This window comes from Acanthaster planci, linkage group LG07 (genome assembly GCF_054643075.1).
Source record: "Acanthaster planci isolate LZ-2023a linkage group LG07, COTS_SCS, whole genome shotgun sequence".
Classification (NCBI taxonomy): Eukaryota; Metazoa; Echinodermata; class Asteroidea; order Valvatida; family Acanthasteridae; genus Acanthaster; species Acanthaster planci.
Genome location: NC_141783.1, coordinates 13217025 through 13234563, shown reverse-complemented (window position 1 = coordinate 13234563; position 17539 = coordinate 13217025). Strand labels below are relative to the sequence as shown.

At 40.1% G+C, this 17539-nt stretch overlaps 2 protein-coding genes across 11 annotated transcripts in view; both read right to left on the bottom strand.

The window, feature by feature from the left end:
* Positions 1 to 2803, bottom strand: part of radil (Rap associating with DIL domain) — a 35987-nt gene extending 33184 nt beyond the window's left edge. The window contains exons 1-3 of one of the 4 annotated variants that reach the window (XM_022239831.2): positions 2420 to 2803; positions 2040 to 2152; positions 1458 to 1779 (exon numbers count right to left, since the gene is read on the bottom strand). In XM_022239831.2, the coding sequence (XP_022095523.2) occupies positions 1458 to 1769 (312 nt within the window). In that variant the 5' untranslated portion in view covers positions 1770 to 1779; positions 2040 to 2152; positions 2420 to 2803. Of the gene's footprint in view, positions 1 to 1457; positions 1780 to 2039; positions 2383 to 2419 lie in introns of those variants that run through there. The other 3 variants (XM_022239833.2, XM_022239829.2, XM_022239830.2) reach the window with 3 other exon arrangements.
* A 244-nt stretch (positions 2804 to 3047) lies between these two features.
* LOC110981832 (neuronal-specific septin-3-like) overlaps positions 3048 to 17539 on the bottom strand; it is a 39843-nt gene continuing 25351 nt past the window's right edge. For 4 of the 7 annotated variants that reach the window (XM_087138927.1, XM_022239790.2, XM_087138926.1 and 1 more), the window contains exons 3-11: positions 14238 to 14287; positions 12471 to 12644; positions 11712 to 11849; positions 10350 to 10431; positions 9366 to 9503; positions 8570 to 8687; positions 7590 to 7685; positions 6767 to 6863; positions 3048 to 5422 (exon numbers count right to left, since the gene is read on the bottom strand). In XM_087138927.1, the coding sequence (XP_086995053.1) occupies positions 5250 to 5422; positions 6767 to 6863; positions 7590 to 7685; positions 8570 to 8687; positions 9366 to 9503; positions 10350 to 10431; positions 11712 to 11849; positions 12471 to 12644; positions 14238 to 14262 (1041 nt within the window). In that variant the 5' untranslated portion in view covers positions 14263 to 14287 and the 3' untranslated portion in view covers positions 3048 to 5249. The remainder of the gene's footprint in view (positions 5423 to 6766; positions 6864 to 7589; positions 7686 to 8569; positions 8688 to 9365; positions 9504 to 10349; positions 10432 to 11711; positions 11850 to 12470; positions 12645 to 14237; positions 14288 to 17539) is intronic. The other 3 variants (XM_022239789.2, XM_022239791.2, XM_087138925.1) reach the window with 1 other exon arrangement.

The window sequence follows — 17539 nt, the reverse complement described above, 5'->3', positions numbered from 1 at the left end:
TAAATAAATAAATAAAAGTATTCATTTTTTAAAACATTTGTTGCAACTAATTTGCTGTTTTCTTTGCATAGCGTAGTCTCATCACCAACAAAACTGCTTTCCATAAAGGCCGTGATTCAAGATACATGTACGTGAACATTAATAAGGGAACAAATATGTGCTTCGCTGGTCTCAAACATGCATTTAAGACCAGCTCAGGAGAATGGATGCGACTAATGCCTAAGCCACATGTAAGGGCATTATCGGCATTTGTTCCGTTATTAAAAACTATAAGATAAGTTATCATTATAAGTTCATTAATATTTCCAAATAGGTCACTTGGGAGACATTTTGTGGTAAATTTTTCAACTTTAGGGAGACATTGTTCATTAGGGAGACATTTCAATGTCTCCCTGATGCTCTAACTACCAAAAGGAGGAAAATTTTTAATGTCCACATTTTGAGAGATGATAGATTAGGGTCTGAAAGGAAAACATGCAATCACTATTATTATCTTAAATGTAACAACTTATAACATGACTTTGTGTCTTATAACTCTAAGTTTAATCTTGCCTGTTAAAAATGCATCTCAAGTACATTTAACTGCTTCCTTGTCAAAAGACCCTAGGATATGAGTGTTATAAATTATGGTATTTGCTATACTTGTTTGTTTCTTATATACAGTGGAAGAGCATTCTAAGATCTTCATTTTGATAACTGGCGCGGTTTGGCTACCTCACGAAGGTACCTATGGTACATATGGTATGTGCCATTGTAACAATGGCAGTCTCCTTTGTCTTTTTCATTATGGAAGCTTGGCCATTTGTGACTATTTTGTAATGCAGGGTCACTCACGTTTATTGAGGTTTAGAAATCAAAATGTTGCGCACACTTCAGTTTCCTCCGTATAAACAATTGAAAGCCTCAGCTAATTCATGACTTTATGCAAATACCTGCCTTTAAAAAACTTTTGTTATGCAAATGTGGACAAAGTCTGAGTGACCACGAGTTATTAGCCCTTGCCTCAGGCAATTCACACATGCCCCGTCCCCTACCCATCCCTAACCCCACTGCTTACAGAACACACCATGCCACGTTCTCCCTACCCTTTCAACTCGGCTTCAGGCATGTGTTGGACTGAATGACAAGCAAGGTTGGTAAATACTTTTCACTGTCCAGGATTAATTCACTGGCAAATTAGGAAGTGTTATTATTGTCAAGGGTTTTAAATGACCATGTTTATCAACGTTTTTCTGTGATGCAGTACCTGTGCAACCAATGGAAAACTGCTCAAAGGTGGATCTAAATAGGTAAATATTTACAGGTGCAAGGTAGATAACATTAAAGGAAAGCATGTTGTGTTAAAAACATGCCTGTTCACATTGTGCTTGTGGAACAAAACAAGAACAGAAAGACCCAAAAAAAAGAATTCCATACAGTTCTTGGTTCCAAACTTTGGTCCCCCCTTCTTTCCTCACCTCTGTCATCGTCACCATGAAAGCTTGTCCATTCTTCCCACGGTTGTAGGTGGCGATCTTCTGTTCCAGCATCTGTCTTCTCTGGGCCTCTTCCATTATCTTCGGTGTCCCTGCATCCTCCCCACACCCAAGACTCCTTGTCTCATCCAGGGCGGCCCGGTTCAGCTGGCTCAGGTGGGCCACCGCCAGGGGGTCTGTCAGCAGGCTGATGCGGTCCCGTTTCTGCTGGAACAGGCCCCCCAAGGAGCCCCGCTTGCCGCTGCCCAACCCGCTGCTCAGACGGAGTTGCTCGATAATTTCCGGGTCCATCATTTTGGTCCATCTGCAAGCAAACCACAAGAGAACAATCAAGTTGTCTTTCATAAACCTTTCAGTAAAATATCAAAGGAAGACTGCCAATGCATGTTTCAGCAATGTTCTTTCCAAGTTCCTTTTGTAATTTGTTTAAAGGAATTTTTTGACTGATTCACACCCTGTAAACAGTTTTTAAAAAGTGGGTCAAAACAAAAATGTAGATGAGTCTCAAAGGAAGGGTTACCAGGAATATCTTGGACCTAATTTTATAATATTAACTACACTTACCAACATTTCAGAGTCCTCAGCTAAAGCCAAAGTGTAGTGTCGTGTTAGTCTACAAAAGTCACCTTGGTCAAACCAGTACATCATCAGCAAGGCTTTTTTACATTTTCCATGACCTACACATATAAATATAGGAATAGGTCTATAAGAAAAATAAGTACACCATACTAGCTTTCCTTTTGGATGTGTACCTGCTTTGGCCTGAAAGTTCAACCACATTCACTTGTGTAGTGACATAAAATCTTGCTGTAGGACACCCCACTGTACTGATCAGGGTGCGCCAGAGACCATTGTCAGTGATTGCATACATACAAGAAGTTGTACCAACCAAGGCCCAACATTCTAAATGCAGAATAACTTTGATGAAAATTAGGGCTACCTACCAGACTGACAAGGGTTATTCATGCGCAGCCAACCATTGCGGTAAATCCCTCCCATTATTACTAATCTCTGGTCATGCTGGTTACTACAAAGCAAACACCAGCAAATGAGCAACGGGGATAAAGCACTTAGGCAAAGCTGACGTCGCTGTCTCTTTTGAGACCTCCTGCATTTCTTTCCTTCCTCATCAACCGGCGATTACCAATGCCCTTGTCAAACTAAAAAGACGTCATTCAACTAATCCGGCATCGAGGTTGGAATCTGTAACGAGGTGCAAGAGTGTTGTGGCGATTTACAACCCAGCTCTTTTCAAGTTTACGGTGGTTGTTTATCGGTAGCGTTGGTAATTTCAATATTCTTCAACAACGTGCTAACTCGTTGAGTTGGATTTCCCAGAAAAACAAAAAACGAAGTGGTCTTTGAAAGCGCCACCACGCGTCACGAGGCGGCTGTTGCTCAAATTAAAGGGACATCCCGTTTATTGGATTTTTTTTCTAGCCCTTGCGACACACTAACTGAACCCCAACCAAAGTCCCCCCCTTCAACCACTGCAGGAAGGAAAACTACGCTTTAAAATCCAAAATGAAAATGGGAAATGCTTCAACAGAACATGAGAGGATAGACACAGAATTTAAGTGTTTTTTAGGAAATTTATTTTGTTCCCTTGTGTAGGTGTTTCTTTTTCAAATACAAAGTCATAAAAATAAATGCCAAACTCTAAAGTTAATCCAAAATAACTGAAGTAGAGCAGCAAAGAAGAAGGCACATTGATCTTTTTCTGAAAATAAGGAAAAAGATGTTACTTTTACATCATACAAAAGCAAAACAATGTCTAAAACAGAGAACTTGTCCGATGGAAGACCAGCACAATGCTTTGACAAACAGTTAGTTACTAAGTATACCTACCTCTGATATGGAAGTTATTACCGATATAAAATAATGATAATTGACATGAACAATTCAAAAGGCTCAAAGCGTAATTGCACATTCAAAAATGTGCAAAAAGGGTTATGTACAAAGACTCTTTGTCTAAATACCACATTTAAAACTCCACATCTTAAAATTAATGTATAAAAAATTCTGCAACTTGATGCCTAACTTTTAGTGGCTTCTTGACTAACATCTTGCACTTAAATGTTCAATGTCACTTTTTTTCAAATTGTATACATATTGATTAAATTGAATGTTACTCTTCAAGAAAGGTATTTTAAAAATACAAAAGTCTCAGAAAAGATTCCAATGAAAAGATTTCTTCATGACAAAAAAAAGCGTTTTAAGGTTTGTAAAATAAGTGGAACAGTTCAAGTTTGAAAATGTCATCTGAAAATTAAATTGAAGACATCGACATCAAGCATTTCCTGTTAGATTTTATTAAAAGAAACAAAATCTTGAAAGAATCCGGACATTCACCGGGAATTGCAAGCACAAATTAGGATGAATAATGTACTGTTATGTTCAAGCACTCCCCCCCACAAAAAATTGCCAATTTCAAAACAACATTTAAATTCTACATAAACTTTCCAATGTTCATGTTATAGGACAACATTAGTTCGTTCACAGAATCCTACACAATGCTCCAAACAGTTTAATATACATATCTGCATCATAGCCAGCCATATTTCTATGAAATATTCAGGCCTGTTTGAAAAAAGCAAAGAAGTGTTTTCTGAAACAGGAATAAATAAATGTAAAATAACAATATGCAAGGTTACAATACTGGTACTGATTACCAAATAGATTTTTGAAAGCAACATAACCGTGATAATAATTTGAGAGTTAATTAAACAAGCAGTATTGAAGTTGTAATGTTTATGTGGAGAATGCTTATGTGAAATACAAATGTTGAAAAAAGTCTTGAAAAAACAGTATTGGATATTAGTTTTACTAATGTCAGGAAGTTAAAATTATCCTTTTTCAGTATTACTTCCATGTGGACAGGCTTTATGTTTAAGAAAATATGTATAGCACCAAAAGTTAAGCACGGTGGGTTTTATATCATTTCATGCTACAAATTCTGACACATTTGTTTTGAAAGTTACAGTTAAGTTTAATGTAATATTGTGTGTACGTTTGTTATTATTTCCACCTAAATTACAAAGACACAATCAGTGCCAAAACTCATTTTAACACAGTAACTGCAGAGTGGAGCAGCCAATTTGACATGAAATCATTACTCAATAACTTGCTGGATTGGTTGGTTCACTGGTTTGATCACTCTCACCCTCGCGCAATGGGATAATAGTCTCTCTGCTTCTCTGACTTTGAATTGACTCTACAGAATTGCAAGTCCCGTCACACAATATTCAAGTCAATGAACAGGTCACAGTGTTAAAAGTCTTGTGTGATTTAGAACACAAATACATCTTCACTCACTGTCAGCTGACCAAAGATTTGATGTGAATTCAAAAACCAGACAACCTTTGCCTTCAACAAGTCTTGACAAAATTATTACGTTATTTCAATTTAACCATCGAAAGTCCTGTGCACTGAACAATTCTGATCTATGCTTCAAGTTATGTATTGTATTTGAAACGTTTGTTTCCAGAGCCGCACCTGTTTAAATCTAACTGCATTTTTTTAACCTTTCTCTGGACCCCTTGATTATAAAATTGTATTATTCAATCCAATTTCATTAATCATGTGGGGATTATTCCAAAACAAAAATTATCTAACACCAACTTTACTTTTAGAAACTTTTCAAAATTTTCATTCTGAAGAAGCGTGAGGTACATGATAAAGACACAGAGCATGGAAGAGAGATCTTCATTTTGTTGAATTGGTAGATGTATCAGCATTCATCTAGACACCAATGGACCAACGTGCCTTCAGTCATCAGCACCTGCTCTCCTGGTCCTCGCCCTTGTCTATTTTCCGGCGAGCGTTCAGCCTCTCGAAGCGGAAGTTCTCGTAGTGGATGCAGTGCGTCACATCCTTCAGGTCCTGCATGTGCGTCCGGATCAGCATGTCGCGCAGGTTGGAGAATTCACAGTGGTTGTGGTTCTCAACTGGGTAGAAGGGGGCGGGGAGATAGATACATGATCTTAGCATGTGGCACTGATGAAACAATCAAGTGAAAGTCTTGACTTTACCAGCAGAAGGTCTAATAATGTCATCATTTCTGACATCCATGATTTCAGGTAACATATTACCCTCTGGTGATGGAAAAAAACACTTCGATCATGGACTGGCGTTAAGATGCTTCCTTCTACTTTGAACATATGTCTTTGCCGATAAATGGGTCTCTTTATGTACACTGTCCAAGGTTATGTTTAAGCTATCATTGAAATGCTTTGTGCTCCTGCAAGGATTTAGGACCATACCTTTGCTTTAAACCTTTAAAGTGAGGGTGCTCTTTTATCAACTTAATGTTCAAGAGTTATCCTGCGAATAACTGCATGAGGGCAACATACGGCTTGACTATGGAGCAAGTCTGATCATGACCCATTGCTTAATAAGTGGTTTAATTGTGATGAATCATGTACCTCCATGCTAATACTAAAGTGTGAATGTCCCTCATCAAACTAGGGTCAAATGTCGCCATGGCAAGCCATGGTCCCGGCTTCCTGCTGTACAACGTGAGTTCCTGATATCCAAACCCCTGCAGGCTGGCTAAAATAGTCCATTTAGACTTCTTAAAAACCTTATCCACAGCCTCCATTTGGTGAAGATAACCTGAACTAAGGTTAAAGGTACAGTCCATCATTTATCATTTGTGTATTATGTTCCTTTGAGGCAACAACGATGCTCAAACTCTAAAGAAGAGTGCCTAAGAACTAACCTGATCAAATTTCATCTCAGTGAGTGATGCACATTCCGAGAACAACATTCTAGGGTCTTGATTTCAAATCAAAAATTGCCAAGTCATGTTTGAATTGTGCCAGAATTCAGCATCTGGGACCTGCTCGCATACAGCTGAATGTTGCTACGCAATGTTGCGCCCTGAACTGACAAATTGTGCATGTGCGTCATGTCAACACTTGCAAGCACTTTGCTGAATTAAAAATGAACTACCGGTACTGATGGCAATTTCCAGAAATGCATCTTGAGACAAACTGCTGGAAATGTCCTCTTCCACTGTTTTCTTCAAATGACAGCTTGCCGGAAAGAATAATTTCACAGGGAGTCCGATAACTATCTTTAAACCAAGTATACTTTTCAACACTGATTTTGTAAGTCATTTGGGGATAATTGCAACCACAGTTCTGGTAAACTTGCTTACATACAAATCGTGCAGTGGATAACCCTCTATCAGTGAGTGGGCTAAACAGCATCTTAAACCATTAGTGCACAGTCAATGAAAGAGCCAGATGTGGTCATGAGATCCCGGACACAGCCTGATATCTCCCTACCTTCTATGAGTCCCCAGTTGGTCAGCCTTCCCAGCACTTCTTTGCCGTCCACCTGGTGTGACTTGTCACTGCCCACCACAGCAAACGGCATCTGGTCCTGGTGATCAAACAGCAAAATGACGACCTTCTTTAGTCCTAAAGTCCTAACCTTTTCCTTGTGGTAAGCAGAGGATGCCTGGAGCCAATTTAATCATTCCTGGCACAATTGACCATCAATGTATTATGACAGATTGACCCAGGTCACTGTACTTTCTCTGACAATGGATTACTCATCATGCATCACTAAATTAAGTAACAAATTCAACCATCCATCTTGGACGAACACAATGATGTGAATTTGTTGTTATTGGACATGGGTATTTATATGATGCCCCAAAACAAATGAAAGTCCCACCAGTCACCACTTTTCCAATGTCCCCCCCCCAAAAAAAAATCATGAGCAAAACTAGGGCCATTAATAGCATGTGTGGCTGCCATCTTTGTTGATGTATGATCCAACTGCTGCGCCAATGCCCAATGCCCACCTGTATCTCAAGTGATGCAACTGACTTTGATGGCTCATACAGATTGTCAACTTAGCCAATTCAATTAACCTCACTAAGGCTGCATCCGAATCTCTTGTCTAGAGCTAGGTCTAGGTCTTCACTCCATTGGAAATGTGTGGAGACTCGTAGACAATAGACCTAGCCGTAGCTCTGGAAGCCTGTTTTGGACACGGCCTAACTCTAGGTTAAGAGGGGATGAACTGACAGAAACAGGTCCTGATCCAGTGCAAACTGCCCCTGCTGTTCAAAATCCGTCTAAGTAAATGACTGATGCTCACCCTGATGCGCGAGTTGATGTTCTCGTCCTCCTCGTCCGTCTCCAGCTCTTTCATGGGATATGTCGAGATGCCAGCCTCATTCAAAGCTTGTTTTATCTGATGAGTACAGTCATTTGCAAAAGTTTAGGACCATGCAGAAAATGCATTAACCTGAAGGAAAACCAAACTTAAACCAATCAATCGTGGCAACTTATGTTTATTTTCAATGTGTAACCTTGGTACCTTGGTTGAACATTTTTGACTACATTTCCATGATTTGACATGTTAACAGTCTAATATTCAGTGTGCCCTCCCTTATTTCTGATTGCTTAGACTGGCTTTTTTTACCCATGCTGCCTTGCAAACAAAATGTCATACAAGACCTGCCTTTGCAAAAAATTTCATTTAAATGGGTATATAACACTACACTGATGTTATGCACCACTGTAAAATCATGTTAAGTAATCATTCAGTGAAACAGTGTAATGCAGGCCCAGTGACAGAAATACCAATAAACTTCAGGATGGTGTTAAACTTTTGCAAATGACTGTAATTGTTACATTTTCACATGTTTATAAAAAATTACAAAACACCTTAACATCTTGTGAAACGGATCTTGCTTAGATGGTAACGTGCTAACACTTTCTTGGGAGTTCAGAATTTAATAATTACAAAAGAAACAGCATGTCCATTAATATTGGTGCCGTTAATACACTCAGACCAACAACCGCGGCACAGCAATGATCTCTGGCCTCATGCAGCAACTAGTGACAATATCTCTTACTCTAGGACACGCCCACCACAACCCTACCAGGTTGGATTTGAACCTACAACCTGTAGCAATACTAACAAATCTTGAGTTTGATGTTCCCAAACTTGACTCTTTGCCACTGGACAGCGCGACTGCACAGGGCCCTGCTAAGCACTGCAGAAAACAGACTCCATTGTTCAGATCAAAGAAAGTGAGCAATTGAAAAATGTTGCATCCGTGTAAATCTCACTCTTGCTTTGAAGTGTTCTCTCTCCTCAATCGTCAGTGTGTCTGCTTTGGCAATGATCGGCACCACGTTGACCACTTTGTCCAACCTCTTCATGAACTCGATGTCCAGTGGTTTCAGGCTGCAGAGAGCATGAAAAGTGTTAGGGGGAATTGAAATAATTAAACAAGTTTAACTGTGCCACACCCCTAAAATCCTAGAGGGGACAGTTTATCTCTGATTTGCTGATCCAAACAGCGACCGTAACAGAAATAATATCAAAGGGAAACCAAGTAACAGATCCAGAGAAGGGTGCAGGCAACACGTGCCCACCTTCCTGTTTCTCTGCTTATTTTTTTGTATGGGAGATACCTTTTCCTTATTTCTATGCTTTTCCCAAGTGATATCTCACTGAAAGTTCAGGTTCAATTCCATTTCGGACCCCCTCTTCAAAATGCCAGGGACTGCCTTTGTTGTAAATGCTGGATCTTCCACTTAAAGTAGATATATCCAGGTGCCCAATCTACACATCAGCTCAGGTGGGATTTGAACCTAGGTCGCAAAATGGAAGGTGAGAAATCAGCCACTCTGCCAATCTAATTCTTCTTCCTAGTTGTTCAGTGGTTAAGATACCTCTACTGGTAAATATGAGGTCCATGCCATGTGTCTCATTAGAGCCATTTGAGTTTTTCTCCCCACTACCTCTCAGAAAATACTTGTTACCTTTACTCAGCAAGGAAGGACCAAATTATTGTTTGGCAAAATACAGGAAACCCTTTTGGAATAACTCAGCTTCCCTACAACAATTCCTAGACCTCACCCATGGCCCGTTGGAGCAATGAAGTACAGACACACGTGAACCCTGGAGTCTGGAATCTGCTTTTTCCGGCTGACGTTGATTTCTTCCGAAAGGTACTTCTCATATTGCTCATTAATGTATTCTAAGATTGGCAGCCAACTGTGGGATGGAAGTTAATCGAAAACATCATCAAAACCAATAACTACTAAAATTAACTGCACAACAATGTCTTTGTGTAGGCCATGTCTGAATTAATTACAGGGAAGCAACGACTAGAAATAACACATCTATTCAAGGCACAAGCTAGTGGCTTCACAAGTTGCCCATACCATATGCACTACTTCAAGCCGACATCAAGAATATGGGCCCGGTCAAGGATTTTGTGCGAAAGTATCCCCTCATCTGATAACAGAGAGACAGAATGGGCTGAGGGCCTGTATGCCATTGGGCTTGTTTGTTTCACAGGGATCTGGATTTCTATCGGTGATCCTAATGCTAGTTCATTCTCTCCATCTGGCAGGCTCTGATCGTGATCTGGATTTGCATGAAGAAAACAGGTCCACTGTCTGCCAGTGCCCAGCAAAATCCCCATTAATTTGCACCTTGGGGTTTGCATATTGTCAGATAAAAATGATAAACACACATGTTCAATTATGCCACAAGGGACAAAACACAGAGGCCTAAGGATAATTCTGGTGTCCTCAGTGGTCATTCTACTGGCCCCCATGCTCAGTGTGTGTAAAAGTGCTGTTTCGTAGGACTATGAGGAGACAGGATGACCTATTATTGCCGGTATAGAAAAACATGACTGTGTGCACACTCTGATCCATACTTGGACAAACAAGCATGTATGCCTCAAGGAGCACTGTTGCTAGGCAACAAAGCATCAAAGCATTCAAATGCTTAATGAAAACAGTCCATAATATTGACTTAATTCTCATCAACCCATTCACCCAAAAAACCAGACTTTTGAGATAAAGCTGAACAGCGACTGGATCAACTCACCAGTTTTCATTATTGATATGATCCCCAAAGCCTGGTGTGTCTGTGACAGTCAACTTCAGCCGAACACCGTTTTCTTCGATAACTGCAAGTTTAAAAGACAGTGCAATCCGGTTCATAAGTGACTTTGTCACAAGGGCAAACGTGCCACAATTTGCAGGCTCTCATTGGACAATCGCTGAAGGTGTGCATTAAATTCTGGTTCCATGGTGTAAACGGCGATTAATGCATGTAACCATATGTGCAGTTCACATGTGCAGTGGGCGTGGTTTAAACTGAAGTGACATCAAACTTACGAACCGGATAAGGAGGATTAGAATTTCAAGTAACAATACACCTATGACCCAAAAGTAAACAATATTTTTGCTTTGGTAGAGGTCTGACTAGTTAGCTGGGACAGCTCTTGGGTCTGACCAGTGGATGTGGACAACTGCTGGTTGAGAATAGTCTGGTCCCAGTTCGGGTTGGATTAAAAATCGTCTAGTATCTTGTAATACTGTTCAATGTTGACCTCTACATGAATATATCTTGAAATATTCTGCATGCAAAGTCTAGAGATATAGCTTACAACAGACAGGCCTACTTATTTTTTTTCTCTATGAATCTTAAAATGACTGACTCTGCTAGCTTAAAGTTTGAGTTCAGCACCTGTTCTGTGCAAGGGTCACTGAGCTCTCAAAACTTGGTGTGTTGATTTGAGTTCAGCAAGGAAACCACTGATAACCAGGAAATAGTCTGTTATGACATGCTGACTAAGGATTACACACTGGATTATATTCATAGTGAACAGGGGAGAATGGGAAATATGACGAGCTATGCATGTGGAAAAGAGGCACCATCTGAGGAATTTGATACTGCTGCTATTTTACTATTATCAAAATGTGTTTTAACCCTCAAGAGGATTCATAATCTGTCTCAGGCTTAATGCGTCCCTTGGGTATAAAACAGCATGGCCTACATCATCAGCAGTCAACAACTGCTCAATAATGCCATTCTCCTTTCTGATGGTCAGACTAGCATTGCCTGGCCCCAGGAGATGACAGACTTGGACTTTACAAGACCTTAAAAGAATCATCAGGCTGTATGCAGCAGTATGCAACAATATGTCTGCAATAATCTTAGTCATACATGTATGAACTCCAGGGATTCAGTACAAATAACCCAAAACATTCTTGAGTGAAGATATGACAACATTCTTTCTTTACCCACCAGTGAAGCAGAGTGAAATGTATCAAAGATCTTCTTCAGTTTAATTTTTGTCTTGTTGCTGCAGGACCTGTGTATCCTTTTCATAGGAAGGCTAGACATTCAAGGAATGGTTATGTAGGTTTGACAATCGGGGTAACAGTATCATATGCTTTTTACCGTGACTAATGGACTGTACTTCCACGGTCTTGGGAATGATGACGGCAGGATCCTTCTCTGACTGCAGGCATGACCGCCGGCTGACCTTTGCCTTGAAGAGTGTGTTGACCAAGGTGGACTTGCCCAGACCACTGGAGCCTGAGGTTGACCACAAGAGACAAAGATGGGAGAAAAGGCTGAGGCTTAACTCATTTGTTCTGGCTCAAGAGGTCAAAGGTTTGAGTGCTCCACATTTGGACAGGTCATCCTGATTCTGGTAGTAAGTTCACACAGTATTACAATTGAATAAAATTTCAATGTCACATTGCTGCTGATCGGGGTAATCGGTGTCATATAACGTCATCTTCTTAGAGAATGGGCCCAGAGATTTTCGTACAAGCACAACAGGTAAAAATGACACTGAAGGTATTCACCTGCTGGTAATGTTTCAAGTTTCTGGCAATGAGGTTAAACAGAACCCATGGCGTTTGTATGCATAAATTTTGGTGGGCTTGATCAAGAACCACAGAGTAAGTTTGAAGAACTATGGTTAACCCGAGTTACTATGGTTAACCAGAGTTACTAATTAACCAGATTTGATAATTTCGGACCATCCTACAAAGAATGGTTACATTACTAGTTATCAACAGCCCTGGATATCTTCATGTGCAGCATGCCACTGGTATAGACCCAACTATTTCTCTTCAGACTTCCTCCAAAATAAAACACCTCTCTGGAATATAAGGAGAGAATGCCATTGGATTACATGGTAAGGCTTACCCACGACCATAATGTTAAATTCAAACCCCCTCTTGAGGGCCTTCTTCCTGATCTGCTCCTGTATGGTGTCGATGCCCACGTAACCTTTAACCTCCGTCTGCAGCCGACCCCAGTTGGTGGTTTCCGCCATAGCCTCTGACATGATTGCGACAAAGTCTGAAAACTTCACAACACCTGCACACAAAGAATGCAATGCAAAGCATTGAACAATGCATATTACATTCTTGGAATAATGAAAATGTACCACTGGATATTCAGTGCCAAGTGGCACTGGAAGTCTGAATTACAGAACATAACAGACTGAACACACTTGATGGCATCAAGTGATGTACAACTGAGGTGGAACAATTTTCAATGTGAGAGGGGCAATAGTGAGATCATAAGGTATCAGCCATTAATTGGCTGATTCCTTAAGCCCCGCCCCATAGTAAGATCTGCTAAAGGTGGAGGCCCTTACCAACCCAGTAAAGAGAGGGGGGGCACTGGTTCCTACCCACCCCCCTCTCTGACACCAGTTTGAAAAGGTTAGATCTGAACAAACAACGTCTGGCACATCGGATTTCTCTATTCCTAAATTAAGCTGTTGAAAGTGGTTGAAAATAATAATTCCAACCCAAAAGAAAATTTACCGTTTAACCAAAATAATGCTTAATTTCAGCGGTCAACTTTTGTTTCGAGTCAGCTACAAGTTGTGTGAATACAACAAAAGAAACTAGATGTTGTTAGACTGCTGAAACAAAATCTGAACTGAAAATATACAAAAGGTGTAGAAACTGAGTAAAATGGACACAACTGGAGCATACATGTATGTTTTTCAACACATTTAGATCCCCAAAATTTAGGACAAATAGTTAACTTTACTCAGTAAACCTTTTGTTTGATGGCGTTCAACTTTAAAGCGTGTTAGCTCAGGGAAGCCAAAGTTCTTTTACTTAAAGTATCTATTTCCCATTGTTTCTTATTGATTTCACTGCAATGTTTTGTATCTCTTTTAGTGAGATACAATAGGAATTGCTTTAAGAGCAGAGCTCCATTTCAGGAAACAATTCTGCCTATTTTGTCCACTTCCCTTTCTTGAAATGACAATAACAGGCAGTCAGATTAGATTTATTTATTATGACTGGGTGAAAATATGCATGCTTGGGGACTATATTTATAAATATTTTCATCTGTTTATGTCGCCTGATGGGTATTCATGTAACATGAATGTAAATATGCATTAGATAAAGAAATAAAGGAAAACACTTCTTCCAAAAGAGCATTTGGACGGAATGTACATGTCCATGTAATATTCCTAATTAAGCCTTCAAGTGGTACGTTTTTCAAGGATTTATGCTATTCGCATCCGGAATTCACACAAGCTAACAGCGACAAACCACTAAATAGAAGTTGGTGTTCTAACAGGCTTTGTTTTCCCTATGAGCATAAAAGGACAGAAATAAACTTTATTAGTATGTAGTAATGGCAGGTAGTGATAAAATAATGTCTGTGATGATTATCAGAACAAACAAAATTATCAGGAGAGAATGTCTGACTGAGGAGTTGTTACATATAAATATGTAAATGAATGCATGAATGTTTCAAAGATAAACCAACACAAAGTATTCTATAATCTGTTTTGTTAATGATGTAAAAGTTGTAAGGTTACCAATACGTGGCAAAAATCTACTAAATCAGACGCAATGGCCCATGCACTTGTAAGTAAACTATCAAGTATCAACTGATCGTTTAAAAGTTCACATTGAATTTCCAACCTTCTTTACTTACAAAGGTGTTTAAGCGATTCCACCATCAGCTGCTTTACCAAAATAAAGACCCTGTTTAGAAACAGCAAGAACTTACTGCAGGGGAAAATTTGAAAACGAAGCCCTAGGTCTAAATTTTTACACGACATCTGTTGTGTTGACTGAATTAAATTGCACAGGTATGATCATGACCGTCACACACTTTGCTGGATCTAAACAAAGTCTTTATTCATGGCCATTTTGTTACAAATAATGTACACAGTGCCATGCAAACCAGTTAAGACTAGCAGAGAGAGGGTGCTCATGTAATTAGTTCATGTATGTACATGGGAGCAAACAGTAACATACATTTATTTAAACTTTCATCAACATGGCAAACCAACAAGGCGCAAGACATCCTTAGTAAATGTTACGATATCAGTCACACTTCTGTGAAATGTCTGCTTCAGAAACTCAACTCTATTTCAATGGGTGCTGTTGTTTTTCTTTCAAAGTTAAGTCAAGGCAAAGTTGAAATCTGAAAGTGAAACCTGTAAGACATGAGACGGTCCAGTCTGCAAGCTGCCACAGTAACGTTGCTCAGCATTGGACAATTCCAGACAACTAAACAAATCTCGAAGGTAAAATTCTGTTTCAGAAGGCGGTTGGAAAATATCTCAAGACAAACCTCCTGCTAAAACTTCTCATTCCCTGATAGGATAACACCAAAATCTTTCTTCCGGTATCTGCCAGCGGTTATCCTCTCTCCATCAACTTATTACTCCAAAACCCCAATGGCAGGTCTTTACCACTTAGAACATTTTGCATTTGGGTGCACTTGATACTGCAATGTTACATGTAGTAACATGATCACAGAAAATTGGCCTTGACTCCCAGTTGTGAGTCTGAATACTACAGTCACAGTTTTACTGCAGTCAAGTGCAATTTGATAAGCATGACAAGAACCTGTATTGCTGTTATACATTGGGCACGTTAAATAGCACAATGTGTACACCGATACTGGCATACCCTGTATACCTTTGCATACATGTATGTACGTAAAGTATTGAGTAAATGAACGTGCCCCAGGCTGGTCTTGCTGAGACACTGGAGAACTTAGTAACAAACAAGGATGATTTTCAATGTCACAGGTAACATCAAGTAAACCACTTTGGATGCTTGCATGGGAACGTTCATTTACAATTTTATATGTGACTGTATTAGAGTAAGAATTCTAGTTTAAGTGGAATCACCTTTGGGTGGTTTGAGACTATTTTGAAGGGCATAAATATATAATGTGTTAAGTGTAGGTAGGATAACAAACATTAGGATGATGCATTCACTTGATGCGAAACTGATCAGGTTAGGGTTTTTACCGAGGGCGAGGGAATACCAACTGGGGGCCAGGGAGGGGGAAGAGAAACCACACACAGCAGGGTGTCCTGCTTGAGTTGAGGAAACACTCTAGCCATTTGCTGGACAGTGTGACCAAATCCCATTGGAGTGTACGTGACTGAATGTGACAGAAATGGTGCATCTTCCCCGGAGTAAAAATCCCCCCACAGGTCTGGGGGCTTCATAGATGGGACTGTGGAGCCACCAGGCTAATCCTGTTAGAAAAGTCCACTAAATAAAAATAAACAATCTTTTCATGGCTCACGACTGGGAAAGAATCACCCAGTGATATGTTTACATCCCAGACTGCACAGTCTAATACTCAATTTGTGGCATTTAGCAAAAAGCCCAAGGTCTCTAGTCACATTCCGACAGAGCAACAGCGGGAGGACAAGACAAAGATCTGATAAAAAAAGAAAGAAAAGAAAAAAATGAAAGGTTTACAGGCAGGTATTGTGTCTGGCTAATCAAGCTGAGGGGCAATCGTGCTGTCTGCCAGGAGACTGGCCTGATCACTTCCGACAGCCACAAAAGGAAAGCTGAATGGTGAAATCTCTAGGAGAGAACCACGAGATACATCTGATGCGTGAAGACATTGTCTTGCCACTCCTCGGTCCGTAAGGAAAACTCGTCGGGGGAGGGGAGGGGGAGAAGCTGACGGGTAACACCCGACCGTTTCGTAACCTACAAACTGTGAATTAGATTTGGGCCAATCATTGCGGAACAAGGTTGCCATTCAGTGACACCACACCCACTATTGTGATATGCCTTCCCTGTCCATCCTTAGGGAATTCTTGGCAACCGTCTACCTTTAACTAGATATTTCCACACATTGCACTCGTTTACATGTATAACCATGGGTAATTCTGTTCAGGTCACCTCTGGTAACTTCTTATCGGGTTGGTTAGCTCCGGTGACCAATATTTCCTGGACAATGTAATCATGTCACAGCACGCTTTAACCATTTGTCGTCCAATTAATGAGTTAGCAAGAACTGTTTCTGGCCTCCTTGCATTCACCTGAACTGCAGCATACATCATGCAGAAAACATAACACCTGGGGCATGTTCAGTATTACAATACCTATAGCGTTATCGACATATCCTGTATCTCTTTATCATTGATGGTATGCATACGTATATTGTACTGTGCTTTTGAATGCGGCCCTGTTGTGATCTGGCACTGGGCCTGATGTCATAGATTGCGTAATGTCAATGTCTGTGCTTACAGTCTCTGATTAAGCTGTCACAGCTAGGAAGGATTTTGTGCACTATCCCTGTAAGCACAAAACTCTAACTTAATTGATGTACACTTTTGTGAAAGCCAAAAGTCCTTGCCAACTGGTAAAAGGTATGTGCTTCAACTGTTCGTGCACAATTTTCTGCTGCAGTTTGCTGCGATTTTCCACCAATTTTCTACCAACAGCCTTGAAATAGGGCCCTTTTACCACAAAATTGCTGATAAAGAAAAGTCGCTTTTTAGCGGCTTACACACTATAGCAAAATGTCAGTTGACAAGGAGCTCTGTATTGACAAACATACAGGAAATTTCCCGTACTACTATACCACACCATCTGTCATCATTATGATATTTCTTAATTTCTGTTAGCTGCACAGCCATGGGACAAAATTAACTTCTGCTTGGGAGAGGAAGATGACACTGGTCCAATTACTTGTCTTGAATTTGAACCAAAAAAAAAAGTTTTTTATTTGCTTTTGAAAAAAAAAAGCTCATGATCAAATGTGACATAAACATGCTTGACGAGAAATTCAAAACTAGAATTCCTGTAAACTCTGCACTACAGAAACTCCAGAACATCCGGCGATTAACAACAGATGTGTTCTGACTGAGAACAAGTCTACGGAAATCCAAACTTCCTAAGGGCTTGCCAAGTCAATCTTCTGTGACATGGCAAAAAGTCAGTAACAGTGAGATTACTGCCCAAAAGTCC